The following is a 14894-nucleotide window of genomic DNA, read 5'->3' on the forward strand; positions in this document are numbered from 1 at the left end:
TGAACTCTTCTCCTCTTCTCTAGGAGTTCACAGGGTTAGCACCACTGTGCTCAGTGTTGGAAAGCAGAGAGAATTTACTGCAGCATACCCCCCTAAAGGAATTCCCTGTTTCACAATCCCACACATCACACAGGGAGATCTGACATAAACTGGTTTGACTGCAGCAGCTATTAAGGGATACAGCTGATGATGCATCCTGTCCAACTTGGAGGGGTCTGCTGCAGACCCAGTACTATGTCTCATAGCCCTCCTGTAGAAAGGTTTCAGACTTCTCCCCTGTGAAGGCAGTTCAGTAGTATCCTCAAAGCAGCCACTCTATCAAAGAATTTTAGTTTAGTACAAAATTTTATTGATATTAATATTGCAAAACTATAAATGTGAATGTGAAGAATCTGCACAGGCCTGGAGCCCATCCCATCCCATCAACCTCTGGAACAGCAGCAGCCTTGTAAACAAAGTAGAAAAAGCAAAACTTAACCCTTTAACAACAGTCTTGAGATTTGGCTCTGAGCAGGGGTATCTGGAAGAAAACCCTCATTTGTTTTATAACGCTCTTACCAAATATTCTGAAGCACATAGGCATAGGTGAAAAAAAATGCCTAATCATTGGCAAGAAACAGCCTATAACTCTGAAAATAGAAACTACAGAATCAGTAGGTGCCCAGCTCCATACTGTCCTTGCCATCAATGACAGAGACCTCTGGCATCCCGTTCTTTGTGGTTCAGCTGCAAGCAGAGAACAGGCTAAGCCTGGTGTTTTAACCAACACATTTTCCAAGCTTGCATATGGGAGAGCTTGGTGTTTCCTAGGATACCCAAGCTATCCATGAATTCACCCCTGTGAACATTCTATCTTTTCAGGATGTCAATCCTGTTAGCAAATGGTTTCTCAGCTTGGTTGGACTAGAACAAGCTGGGGACCCTGTCATGAGCTGCTCCACTGCAGACTACAGGAAATGGGAACCTCTGACAAGTGATGACAAACAGATATGGTAGGCTGAAAGCAGTAACTTCAGCAAGATCTGGGAACTTCTCCTAGTGCCTCAGAAAACGAGTAGTAACTCCACTTGGAGGAACCAAGTACTGACATAACTTTCTAGAAAGGGAGGCCAAGAGGATCAGGGAAGCAACATCAGATCCGGGGAGGAAGGACAAAGTCTAATTCCCTGCATGACTTAATACTCCCATTGCCAACAATTTGTATGCTGGGATTCAGAAAGGATCAAAATACTGAAGCAGTTCTCTAGATTCGCCTCTTTTTACTTCCTTCCCTGCGGTTTAGAATCACTGCTTTTTGTTTTCATCTCCTGCAGCTCCCCAGACATTAACTTAGCTTTTGAGTTTGCTTGTGCCAGGATTTGCCTGCCTCTGCCCTCCATGTCTGGATGAACTCCAGCTCCCAATCCCCTGTTCTCTCATGGTTCAAGCTCCTCGTTTGTCATGGCTTTCAAGAGATGTTCATGCTTCTTGGCTGCCATCTCCTCCTGGTTCCAGATCAGAATATTAAAGCCTGAGAAGAAAAATTAAATACTGTATATCAGAAACTCTGCATCAATCATAATACCTTAGGCTATGTCACTTAAATGCCAGAAATTCAAAAGACTTTTCTTAGGTATTTTCAAAGTATGGAGGATGCAAAAATAGTTATTGCAGATGCCGTGTCCACATAGCCATGGAAATCTGATCTAACTAAGAAATATATGTAATTCCTAGTGTCATCTGTCACAGGTCTAAGACCTAAATCTATAGCAAGCTAACTTAACCCCAACACAGCCTGTGAAAAGCTGACTAAACTTGGCTCTGCAGCCTAGGAAATGAGATAAATTAAACAAAGGGAAATGGTACAGCCTAGCAGGAAAAGGGTTTTCCCCCCTCCATTGTTTTCTTCTACTGCTTCATGGATGGCATGGAATACCAAGCCAGCCCTTTCCTGGGATTAGAACCCACACATTTAGTGCCCCGCATTCTCTTCACTTACCCATGCCAGAAGCCAGTGTGTCTCCCATAGGGTTAAATTTATTGAGCTGAAAATGAAAACACAGAGTCTGTAAGAGCATCACTGCTTATGTAACAGTCATAAGAGCACCACAGCTTATATAACAGCAACAAACCATCTGGAATAAAGAGTGTTCTCTATGAGTATCACAAAAACCCCACAAAGGACCATGGGCTAGCCCTGCTTGAGTCAGCAGTTTTAGCTGGCAGCCATATCCCATGGCAGCATAAGTCTGTCACAAGTAAACTGGATACAGTTCTAGTCCCTAAGCCATGCCTCTTTCCCACAGACAGAGCAGTGTTAATGACAGCCCTTTCAGCTGCAGTGCTTAGCTCACCGAGATGATCCCAGAGGCATTTGGATCATAGAGCTGATACACCATGTCGCCGGTGTTTCCATCGAACACATCCACAGTGCGCAGCTCGTTCAGTGTGTACCCGGGGAACTTGGGGTCTGGGTAGCGACCTACCACTATGAGGTCATAGCGAGGATGCCACGTCGCCTGATCAGGAAACAGAGTCATGTAGAGCTTAGGGAAAGGGACAGAGCTCAGCACTGACACAGTGCAGACAACTGACACTGGCAGCAACTCTTATTATATCCCACCCACAGCTTGAGGAACACTGCTCCACTGGGAGCTGCAGCAGTGTAAATATCCACCCACCAGTGTAGTATCTTTGTTGCAGTGTGATGTAATACCCTGTTCCAGCTATCCCAGTTCCTTTCCCAGGTGTGCCAATACTTTCTCCCTTCCCCTCCGCTTGCCTCCTGCTGAGAGCTGTCCATCAATCTCGGTAGGCCAGCAAGGGCATCGTCTGATTGGCGAAGTTCAGAAGATGCCCCTCAGCCTTGGGGACATTGGCCTATCCAGGTGCCACTTGTCTCTTGAGACTTCCCCCTCCCACCTGGTTGGTGGCATACCTACCCCTTCCCCCCCCCCCTCCCCGGGCTTAAAAGACACGGCGACCACACGGTTTGGTGTTCTGTTGGAGCTGTTGCAAGATTCAGAGATCTGTGACCTAGGAATAAAGCTCTGGATAAAAACCCTCCAGCAAGACCTGTCTCCTTTTTCCTTCACCCTTGCCTAAAGCCTTTCCACCAGAGGTAAAACTGAGTTCCTGCTCACCTGGACTTGTCCCAAGTGCCAGCTGCAACATACAGCTAGCCAAAGGTGTCTCTGAGGTAAAATCACCTCAGTTGCTGCCTCTGGTCAAGCAGGAAGAGCCAGACGAGCCCAGGCACGTTCCATCCGGTAATATTGGGATTATATTCCAATATATCTTGACCAGAAATCAGACCATTTTTGATTTGCAGACAGCTGCTAGCACCAAGCATGATGCTCCTCTTAGACTAAACTCACCTTAATAGGTGTGAGGTGCTGAAACTGCCTATGTGGATGTGGAATCAGATGCTGTGGCTTGGTCCAGTCTGAAGATGAGTAAACCCTGATTTCATTGTGCTGGTCTGTGCTCAGAAGCTTGGCACCATGTGTTGGGCTGAAGTAAGCTAGGAAAGTGGGAAAATAAGGCAAACTAAAGATCACAATGCTGTGACTGACAGCATTGTGTCACATTTCACTGACTGAAAATCCATCACTATTTCTTTAACTGAGATGTGAATATGGCTGTGTGTCCCAATAGGTAAGACTCTGACAGGACAGACTACCTGTCTCAAACAAACTCAAAACTCTTAAAAAAAGAAAGCTGAAACCTACCCTGCTGGGTTACCTAAGAAGAAAATTTTTTCTCATTTCAGAATCACAGGAGGAAACATTGCAAAGAAAGGAACTTGCTCATTCAAATGGCAAGACAGTGGAATAATGAGATGGATACCTGCAGTTTGGACTTCCATCAACTGGTGAAGTTGCACCCAAGAAACAGAGGTTTGAGTTCCATTCTCTGCTCTTGTTAAAGGGATTGCCCCAACAAATTCAGTTTTCTAATCTCAGCCACTGCTCCTTTCAAACTCACTTCTACGGTACAGTGTCACAGTTTGTATGGCAAGTCTTAACAAGGTGCTGCAGCTGCCCTAGCCACCTCCCTGCCTCTGGCCACACATTCCCAACAGTTTCCTTGCTTTAATTACCATGCAACTTGGAATCTGAGTAAAACCTAATACTGCCACCACAATAAAAGCTGAGCCAAGTGGACTCTCTGCAGAAATCCAGTGCAACGGAACATGCAATGAAATCCTTAACTCACCTGCATTGACAGGTTTCTCATGTGGAAGCAGATGAAGAAAGTTTGTTTTGTTTTTGATGTTTCTGAGGTCCCAGATTTTGACTGTCTGATCCACAGATGCTGTGGCAAACATCCACTCACATCGGGAGTTAAACTCTACATGAGTCACTTTCTTCTTGTGCAATTTCAGCTTCCAGACCTGCATCAAACAGAAAATCATGTAGAACAAAATAATCAAGATCTGGAGTAAAGAAATGAAATTATAATCTACTAGTGCCAAGTAAAGAGGTCTCACATTTAGAGAGTAACAAATCTTCTACAATTCACCAGGAGTGTATTCACTGGAAACAAGAAAGGAAAAGAATGACCTTGGGAAATAACTATTTCATTCTAGAAAAACTTTGATCTGACAATTTATTACAGCTATGAGAAAAGAAAACACAAGCCCAGGCCTTCATGGAGGGAAATATTAGTGCCACTGTACAAAGCAAGATCACATCTGGAAGACCTTAAGCAGTGCCAGCCTTTCACTTGCAGAAAGATTTAAACAAACTAGAACATGTAGTGAAAATCTGCTGCCAAGATAACAAGATGGAAGGAACTGCTTTGTGTGGAAAAGCAAAAAACCTTCATTTAAGTCAAAAAAGTGAGAGAAAATATAATTAGCTTCTAGAAACATGTCACCAAAGAAACACGAGGGTAGGACAAATATTTCAATTAACAACAACAACTAAACACAAAGTGGCCATGAATAAATTTCTATATAAAGCCAGAAGGTTATCTCTCATCTAAAGGCTGAAGCTGGCCTATCCTCTCTAGAATAATGGATATCTCCCCACTGCAGAAAAGACTGTCACATTCTTTCAGGGGGAAAAAAAAGTAAGCAACTAACACTGAATACGGACAAGTCACTTGGAGTGCTCCTGACTCTGCCCACTACTTTGCACAGATCATTGGGTGGCAAACTTTTACAGACATTACCCTTACATGCAGCAGAGAGGGCAGTGCCAGTGTGACAGTACAGCAGGCACTCGAAGCAGGGCCCACTCCAAGTACTCTCTCCTCTTTCACCACACTCCAGACTCACAGTGCGTGCCTCTGCCTGCCCTCTCGTGTCCACCGGCAGGAGTGCAATTTCCATCCCAACATTCAATGCATTACTGCTCCGTGCCTACCCTCAGGTCATCGAAGGGTGCACAGCAATGCAGTACCTCCTAAATGACTCTCATCAGGGCACTAAGTTTCTGGAATTGTGAAGGTTGTTGGCAGAGGGTGCTCACATCTTCAGGTTACCCTATAATTACTCTGGCTAGTAGCAAATACTCTTAAGGAAGGGGCAGCACATGACAGGTAATAATTCCTTGTTTAGAAATTATTACCATTATACTCAATAATGTAAAATGTCTACTGGGTGGCAGAAGTAGAGGATTTCTCACCACCCAGACAATGAGCAAACTCATCTCCTGAGCTGCAAGTCATTTGCTCCTCTTTGCAGGGTCCCTGTAGAGTAGGAAAGCACATGAGCCATGAAGATTCCTGTAGAGGAGATGCTGCATGGAGCCATACAAACCTCTTCACCAGAAGTGCTGAGCAGGACCACATTGCCCACATTATCACCTGTCACCACTGCATGGCAGCTTGCAGAAACGTCCACACTGCAGTACCAGCAACTAGAGAGAAAGACACAAATCAGTGCTGTTCCTACAAGAAAGTGAAGGCAGTTCTGGTTCACATCTCCTCCCTGACAAGGGAGACTGCAACAGATTGTAAGTGTAATCTGCCTGGTGGTATGGGTCTGAGTATCAGGAAGAAGGACAGCTTATCAGCAATGTTTTGTCTGTCACTGAATGTGAAACAATTTCAAAGTCATTTTTAAGTGCTTATTAGGTGTAGTGTAACACATTGCAACAGTGGAACATAATTGAGGCTGAAGAACCACTTGGTGCCTGCACATGAAAATACCTTGGGAAAGATCAGAACATCCTTGGGACTTCAACAAATGTGGAGAAACAGCTTTAAAATTACATTTTCCACAAAACACTGAAGCAGCAGTAAAGACAGAAGCTTTGGACTGAAAAGTTGCACATCAAACTGTCTCAACTTCATGCTCCAGGAAACAAAACTGAATAGAAACTTATCTGATCAAGATATATGTCTTAATGCCAGCTCTCCCAGGAGAAGGGCAGTGAGAATAGAGCTGGAGTCCTTTGGGAACTTGTTGCAAAAGCTTCACTTGCAAGATACATTATTCTAAGAATTCAAGACCATGGAAATCAACATGATCAGCCTGAAGTCTGCAAAAGGGCCACGGGGTAAACTCAATAAACTGAAACTCAGATTGTGCAGGAATGTGGCGTGGCTTTCCTTATGGTACCTGAGCTCCCACTGACAAAACAGACTACTGACAACAATGAAGAGAAGGAAGTTACCCTGCTCTTCTCACCTCACATTTAATCAAGTGAAAAGCCACAGTACCTGCAAGATAGGAGACGGCATCACCAGAAAGTAACATGGGAAGATGTGGGCGGCACGCTCAGCTAATGTCAAAGCCTACATGCCCTGTGGTGCCTAGCAACCAGGACCCTGTCTCCAAGCTGCCCCATGGGACCAATTCATACCAAGAGTCTCCTAACACTGGCAGAGATGAAGAAGCAACACAGCATTAACCCCAAGGAACAGAGAATTAACCTTGCAGTGCCCTCTTCTCACCAAACATTATGATGCTCATGGCCACAGTCCAGGGCACGAGAGATCACCTGCACCGCTCTGCCCTCAAGATCCTGCAGACTTAGGGTGCCATCACCTGATGCCACATAAAGCTTCTCTGCCTCATAAGGACTGAACTTGATGTCTCCGAGAGAATTTCCTGGCCCTTTCTGAAATACACACAAAGCCAAGAGACATCAAGGTTAGAGTGAAAGTGAAAATCTTAATTCAACAGTCACCTCCTGGCACACACTGTCAGTTTCTCTAGGTACAAGCACTGCTTTCTGGCAGAGCATATACACAAAAACTCTTTTTTTCTAACCTGCTTCAAATCTGAGCACATACATTCTGAGCCTTCAAAGTTTGGCCTGCAAACCTCATTAGCAGCAAGGACTGCTGCTTGTGTTATGGAGGTAGGACTAATCTGCAGTGAACTACCTCACTCAGACCATGCTTAGGAGATAACAAGCAACACTAGCACCATTCCACATAAACCATGTAAAATCTCATAGCCCAGCACCAAGCTTTTCTTACAGAAACTACACTGACTAGCTCCCTAGGCTGCTTCCAGTGCTGTATCTGGTCTTTCTCAAGGTACCAGCAAACAGGAAAAGCCAAGTGCAAATCTTACTTATGCTAACCCCATGGCAGGAATGTTATGTTCTATGTTATGTTGTATTGTTATTGTTGTTACGTTGTTTTCCCCTAGTTAGTCTACTGAGGAAAAGAGGAAACCCTACACAAAGACAGAAAAAAAGAGTGCTACCTTGGAGTCCCCAAACTCTTTGGTACTCAAGTGCACTCCATCTGCTGCTCACAGAACAACTACTTAGGTCTCAGGATGCAGTTTATCTCTCCTTGCTCACCCCACCAGTCATCCCAGCATGACTTGGGTTCACCTTCTGCCCTATTACAAGCTTGCAGGTGAACAGATGAATTAAAAAGTAACCATGAAAGCTGCACTCAGAAAGAATTAGGTGGGGGAAAGTAAAGCGAAAGCTAACTCAAATTCTCTCACCTTCAAGCACAGAACTCAAGTAACTAATTGAAGATCTCAGGCTTCCTCATGAGTCCACAGAAAAAAAAACAGTCTTGAGAAGATAATTCTGACAGCTGCTTCTAGCAATTCATCTCCTCTTTTCACTCACTACTGAAAGAACCCAGACTCTTAATTTTGGTATTTTAGACAAGCACCAGAAGCTTGGTGGGATGAACTGGCATCACCCTAATGGCAGGCACTGCTTTAAGTCAGTGGCATTTGTGGAGAAGCATGGAGAGAACTATGAATTGTCCTGTAAAAACCACCTGACATCGAGCAGCACTGCTAGCAGAGGAAGACGTTAGACAGTCCCCAGGACACAGAGCTTTCTGATGTGTTAAGAACGCACAAGTAAGGAAATCCACTGGATCCCCACTCACTCATGTACAACAGGAAGTAAGCAGCATCAAAGAATCCCTCCCCATTAGTGAAAAGCTCTTTCCTACCCACTACCCCATTTCAAGGAAAAATAAAAAGAATGAGCCTCCCTGAAATTCAGAGAATAAAGGACATGTATATGGGGAAGAGGAAGCCCAGCTCTCACATATTAGAGACAAACATATCTCTCCTGTTTCTTTTGCTCTCTGTAGTGCTTTCTGCCAGCAGGACACAGAGGCCCAAAGCATTACTGTATTCTTACTCCCAGTCCTCGGTGCTGGTGAAGACCCGGAGAGTATGGCCATTAAAATCCTGCAGGGTGGTAGTGCCGGCAACTGACGCAGTGTACAGCTGACTAGGGTTAAAAGGGTTAAACTTCATTGCTGTGATGGCCCCTCCAGCTCCCATCTACAAGGAAGGGGATGAACAAAAGAAAAATCCACTGAGTGATGGGGAAGGAGAAAAGTGTGTTCTGTAAGTCTGCAGGCACTGCGATGTCTTTAACAGTAACAGTGAAACACACCACAGTCCTCTAAGCAGGAAAGACAACCATGTCTCTGACATGATGGTTGTCTAAACTAGGAGCTGCCTTCCTGAAAGACAAATCTGCAATTTCTTCAGTTCCCAGGCAAGGTACTCCCCTGCTGTCTGGCACCACACTATTTACAAAAAGAGAAAGGTGACTCTGGAATTTCTGGAAGATAGACCTCTCAATGTGTCTCTATCTTAACTTAGAAGGGTGATAAAAGGTACAAAGTCTTTGATCCCCTGTTGGAATGGAAATGGCTGAATACAGCAATGAGGGGGTATGCCAGATGTACACACCATTCATGCTATCTTACTTTTTCTCTTGAGATGAAGGCACCTTTTTTCTCCCCAAAGATGTTTCTTCATCTGCCACAATAAAAGGTGAGCAGAGAAAGATCGAGACCTAAACCAGACAGACCCTTCTCTGCCTACTTGTTTCTGGCATCCCTTGGTTTTACCAGTTGCTGTATTTTCCACTGAGCACAGACCAAGTGCTGCTTCATTACAAACTTAATCACCATGCCTCAGTTCTCCCCAGTGCTAAAACAGTCTGGGACTTGGGAACAGACATGCTGTTGCATCTCAGTCCTACCTATAACTAGCTATGCTGAAACCCAAGACCCTTATGTGCTTCTCACAACAAACCTCAGTTTTTATCTGCAGTATTTCATAGTATTCCAGTTCTCCCTCCCACCCATTCCTCACATATAGAGGCTTACCCCCTTTATGAAGCAGGTTTTAGCAAGTACTTCACAGTCCCAAAGGATGATGTCTCCACCTTTGGAACCGACAGCTAGCGTACTGGGGTGTGTTGGGTGCCATTCCAGACATGTCACTCTCCTGTCAAAGGGACTTGCTCTTCGGAAGAGGCAGTATGAGGAAAGAGAATGCAGAAAAGCCAGCTCCAATCTCTGTTACAAAAGGTAAAGAGAATTATGACTTTTGCAAGCATCCCTGAGATTCTCTGAATGAGGAACGCTAACAGTTTCTAATTGTCATTAATGTTAATATGTTCACACAAAATCTTAACAACAAAGCTTGCCCAGGTGCTTCCCACCTATGGATGTTACAGGAAGAATTAATTTTCAAGTGAAAGGCATTTGGCTCTACAAAACAGTAAAACATTATGGACTTGAGACTATGTCTGTAAAGAGGAAAAAAATCAATGCTTAACCTGACAAGACTGGCAAAGTAGAGTGGATACAAGAACAGTATTACAAAATAGTCAGATCAGCATGCAAAAGTATCACTGTGCAATAACTCAACAGGGAGAGTGGACAAGTTTAAATATGATTCAAGGAAGTACAGAATTAACAGAGGATAAAAATTGGCAGGGCTGGGTCAACCAAAAGGGAAAGCCATCTCAGCTCTTCCGTTTTATAAGATTAAGAAACATAAGGGTGCACTAGACTTGGAGCCATAAACTGTGTACGTGGGGAACTTTTTAGGCTCCTTAAAGTTCCTCTGCTTGTGCTGAAGATCTTTTGATGTAGGGAGCTGAGATGTCCAACAGGTCCTGAAGGATACATTCCTCACCTGCCTGAGCTGTGCCTGAATGGAGCCTCCCAGCATTTTCTGGTAGACATAATGAACAATGCTGCATCGCCGCTCCAGCTGAGAGGAAAGGACTCTCTTGTTTCTCATCACAAACCCACCTCCACTGCAACCTGCCAGTGAGGAAAAGAGTAAAACCTACTGATTAGCAACACCTGTCATGCTCATTCAATATAAACAATATAGGAAGACATCTGCATTTTCTGCTACCTCCATGAAAAGCTTCAGCCACAAGACAAAAGCTTCTAAATAATTCTTACACATCTAAGGTGCAGCAACTTCTGCAATTATGGAGTCCAGTGCATCCCATAGGCCACCAGAGATTTGTGTATGCTTCCTCTTGTTAAACCTTCCTTCTCTTTCCCACAGATTTATCAAAGATAACAGGAAAGGACTAAAGCAATGCCACTGGTGGGTGGTACACCTCTTGGACAACATACAATTTCAATATTTCATACCCAAAATGCAATGCTGCTATTCAAAGCCCCAGCAACTTGGAAATATGCCATGGGAGGTGGTAAGCCCCTGCATACAGCAAAAGAAAAGTCATATGTGTGATCAGCAGGAACACCTGAAAATTTCCCAAGTACGGCAACATGAGCTCCCACACAGTTCCTGAAAAGCCTGCTGTGAATCAGAACTTTCTGTCTGCTCACACTGTAGCCCATACAGTCTGCTTACAGCACTGCCAGTTTTATTTTTGATAATAGACTTGCTGATGCCTCACTGCCTGAAAACCTTTCTGTTCTGAGTGCTTTTTGCTGAGAGCACAGCTTGTTTCTAGATTTTGTTCATGTTCCAAATTTTTGTCTTCAGGGACCTTTACATAAAAATTAGATCTGTTCAGTTCCATGTCTGTGATCTGATCATCCCCACAACAATGGTCTGTCCCAGGCAACCTAAATGTCAAATGCATTTATTAAGAAACACAAATGCTATTTACATTTAAAGACACTTATTTTAAAAAAACAAACACAGAAGACTGAAAACACGTGGATCATCCTATATGATTAGAACCTAATTAAATCTTTCTTTAGTGCAACGATGGAGAAAGGCACACTTCTTTGTTCACATAGTGAGAACACTTGTCACTTATTGAAGTAGTTACATAAGTATTTCTATTCTAATTCCTTTTTTTTCACTGAAGAATTGGTATCCACAGTCCCTTCTTCAGAGGCCACAGAAATTGAGGTATTTTTTTTTCAGATGCCATTTTACAATGAAGGATAATTTATTAAGAAACAAAGCTTCAAGCCTTTTTAGAATCAGCTGAAAGAAACCCTCTAAAAATGTGGTTTAATTGTAAGAAACAGAAACTGTCATATATGGATCAGGAGAAAAAAAAATTCCAAACACACACAAACTGGAACACAGAACAGGAAAGCTCAAATACAAAGGTCTTCATCTTTTTAAGAAATGGTTAATGGAAAAATATTATTAGCCTCATTTTTCTGAAGTATCTTACAGGAATGGCAGATGCTTACCAAATACAAAAATCAGGTCATGAAGTTTCAATAAAATCATGTAGCTAAATTAACTACAGAAGATGTTTTAACTATTTACAATTATAGACAGAACTCCTTTCAAACAGAGCATTTTGCCTCCACAGTCACTGTTCACCCTGCTAACTCTTCCAAGTTTGGACTTACAGACCACACAATGGAAATGTGCAAAATCATAGAACCCCTGTATCTCTGACTTTTGAAAAACACTTCAGTAATTTCTGGATCCTTAAGCCAAAATTGTACAGAAAACACATAGTATCTCCACATGGCAGTAACCCTAGTGATCTCCTAAATCACTGATGGAATTAAAGGTTTTATCTGAGAAAAGGAGGCTGAGGGGAGACCATATTTTTCTCTACAACCACCTGAAAAGAGGCTGTAGCGGGAGGGGAGTTGGTCTCTTCTCCCAAGTAACAAGTGATAGAAAGGAGAAAAGGGTCTCTAGTTACACCAGGAGAGGTTAAGATGAGTAGATGTGGCATTTAAGGACATGGTTTAGTGGTAGATTTGGCAGTGCGGTGTTAACAGTTGGATTCTATGATCTTAAAGGCCTTTTTGAACCTAAATGATTATATGAAGTTGCTGTAGATAAAGTCCAGACAACTTCCTCAATAAATGCAAAGCATTAAACTTTCCAGTATATTAGAAATTAATCACAACTCCACATTACATCAAAAATCATTAAGATTTGGTCTTTTTTGTAAGTTAGTCACTAAAGGAAAAAAATGCACATGAGCACAAGTAATTAGAGGAAATTCTGTCCTTTATAATCTGAACAGAGGTAGAAAGTATTCCTATTTACTGTAGCAAAACTTAGAACACGAAAAGAATGGGGTTCAAATACCAGTTCAGACTGGATGCTGTGGGACACAAGCCTTAAAACTAACAACTGCATTTGGAATTGCACGAGAGTAAGAATGTATTACCAAGACTGGTCTGTCTGACACTAAAGCAGAGATCTGGTAATACAAGAATTCCATAAAACTTGACCACCCTCAAATGAGCTGTAACAGCATCTTCAGTGCTTCAGGCTTTTATCAAGGGGTACAGAGTCTCAAAACTTAAACATTCATGCAAGCACACACACTCACTAGACAAAAACTTGGAGGATGTACTGCCCCAACACAAGTCTGCCTATTACTTCAACATCTAACCCCATCTGAACACTCATGTCTGAACATGCTTCTTGGCATTCTTCCTCTTCAACTAGTCAATGCCTGTTATTTGCAGTAAATGTGGTAGGAAGAAAGAATAAGAACCTGAAGAAATGTTACCGATTTTCCCTGAGGGTTTAGATGTTTTTCTCACAAACAACTTCTTTTCTTGTTTTTCATTCCCTCGTTCTCCATAGTCCCGTTTCCTCTTCCCAGCTGATTTTGCCTCTTCTGGCCAATGCTGACATGCCCTCTCACGCTTCTTGTCCTTTGGCTGGTTCACTGGAGCCATTCTGTCTGACCACTGAAAGCAAACAAAGCACGGAAGGTAAGACTGTCAGACACTTCTAACCAGAGGACAGAGAGAAAAACTGGAATGGAACACATCCATATCCAAGTTAGGCTGAAGGTAGTGATTAGACTTGTATCCTCTTTCACTGGGATGACACTAGCTTTTTGTTCTTCTCTACTGAAGAGAGGAACAGGTTCAATAAAATCTTCTTTGTTCACATATGAAAATTAACGTATCCTAAAGCACTAGAATGTTTTGACAGATGTGCCTCTACCAGACTCTTAAGCCCGAAACCCAAAGATGTGCATAAAGTACATCTGTGAAACCACATAATACCCTAACTGTTTCTCTGGTAGCTCACACTGAGCTCCTTAGATTCAGCTAAGCAAAATGTCAGAATTTTTATGACGATGGCCAGGGCTGACTGGCCTTGCAACAAATGGGCTCAGAAGGTACTTCCTGCATAATGGCCACTTTTCCTCACAACCACCACCTGGTATTTGGATTGGGCTCCGGCACTGCCTGGCAACCACACCGGAATTGCTCTTCCGACGGCGGTGGGATTCAGCCACTCGTGTCCCGCGTTATGCCGGCCACAACACCAGCAGGCCCCTGAGGAAAAGCATGGACCTTCCACGGCCTTCTCTGCAGCCAGCGGCCCGTGCGCCAAACGCCCTCCGCAGCGGCAGCGCCTTCCCGCAGAGCATCCCTAGGCTGAGCCTGTGCTTTCGCTGAGCTTATTTAGAATTCCTGAATGGCCGTCACGGATATCTGCCCGCGTTAAATATAGCTTGGCGGGCATGGCGCAGGCTCTTGCCCTTCCGGCAGCTCCGGGCCTGGCGCGGGGCCGTCCCGCAGCCCCAGGCGCGGCCCAGTGCCCCCGCGGCCTGGGCGGAAAGCCCACCCCGCTCTCACCTGCGCTCCCGCGGCCTCCGCTCTCCCGGCGCTGCCGCGGCCGGCGGCCGGCACTGGCCCCTCCCCCGAGGTTTCATAACAGGGGCGGGAATGGGGGGCAGCGGCTTCGGCCCTGCCCCCGGAACGCGCCGAGTTCGCCGGCCGTGGCGATTCCCGCCGCCCTTCGCCGCAGAAGGGCAGGGGCAGCGCCATCGACGGGGGAGGTCGGGGGGGACTCGGCGTGCTTGTCTAGCCCCCGTCCGCCTCCACCGCCCCTACCCCTGCCGGCCTACCCGGCCCTCAGCATGAGCAGCACCTCCGGCTCCCCGGGAGCGAGAGACCAGCGAGAGCTCCTCCGGCTGCGAGGGCCAAGCCGGCCTGAAACGCGCGATCCGTCTTTGTCTGCCTCTTGCAGCACGTAAAATATGCCCCTCATTAGTTTGTAGAGCATCAGATTGTTCTATTAAAGCTGTTTGGTAAGGGCCCCAAACACGGCAATCAAAACAAATTCAAAATACCATTTGCACAAGAAAATTCACCTGGTGTTGGAACGCGACAACATCAACTATAGCATCAGCACCATCAACAACAAAAGGCGCTTCAAAGACCAAAGTCTTGTCGAGAGCAGCTCAGAGAGCACCAGATGCTATATGACGAGCTGACAAGAA

General features: G+C 44.5%; 1 protein-coding gene across 1 annotated transcript; it reads right to left on the minus strand.

Annotated features, from left to right (window-relative positions):
- Position 1: 1 nt before the first annotated feature.
- Positions 2-14527, minus strand: DDB2 (damage specific DNA binding protein 2). The gene is made up of 11 exons (XM_030948699.1): positions 14248-14527; positions 13161-13344; positions 10364-10494; positions 9547-9738; positions 6886-7052; positions 5747-5846; positions 4198-4375; positions 3357-3502; positions 2334-2498; positions 1979-2024; positions 2-1510 (listed from the first exon to the last, which is right to left on the minus strand). Exons 1-11 carry the CDS (start codon positions 14437-14439, stop codon positions 1416-1418), a joined length of 1596 nt encoding a protein of 531 aa, XP_030804559.1. The 5' UTR covers positions 14440-14527; the 3' UTR covers positions 2-1415.
- Between the last annotated feature and the right edge of the window lie 367 nt (positions 14528-14894).

Source organism: Camarhynchus parvulus, chromosome 5, assembly GCF_901933205.1.
Source record: "Camarhynchus parvulus chromosome 5, STF_HiC, whole genome shotgun sequence".
In the NCBI taxonomy this organism is placed as follows: domain Eukaryota; kingdom Metazoa; phylum Chordata; class Aves; order Passeriformes; family Thraupidae; genus Camarhynchus; species Camarhynchus parvulus.

Excerpts from the sequence above, each read along its gene's own strand:
- DDB2 (XM_030948699.1), bottom strand. The coding sequence starts at position 14,439 with ATGGCGCTGCCCCTGCCCTTCTGCGGCGAAGGGCGGCGGGAATCGCCA. Across the intron at positions 13,345-14,247 it reads CGGAGGCCGCGGGAGCGCAG|TGGTCAGACAGAATGGCTCC; the intron begins GTGAGAGCGGGG and ends GTTTGCTTTCAG. Across the intron at positions 1,511-1,978 it reads CACACTGGCTTCTGGCATGG|GCTTTAATATTCTGATCTGG; the intron begins GTAAGTGAAGAG and ends TTTTCTTCTCAG.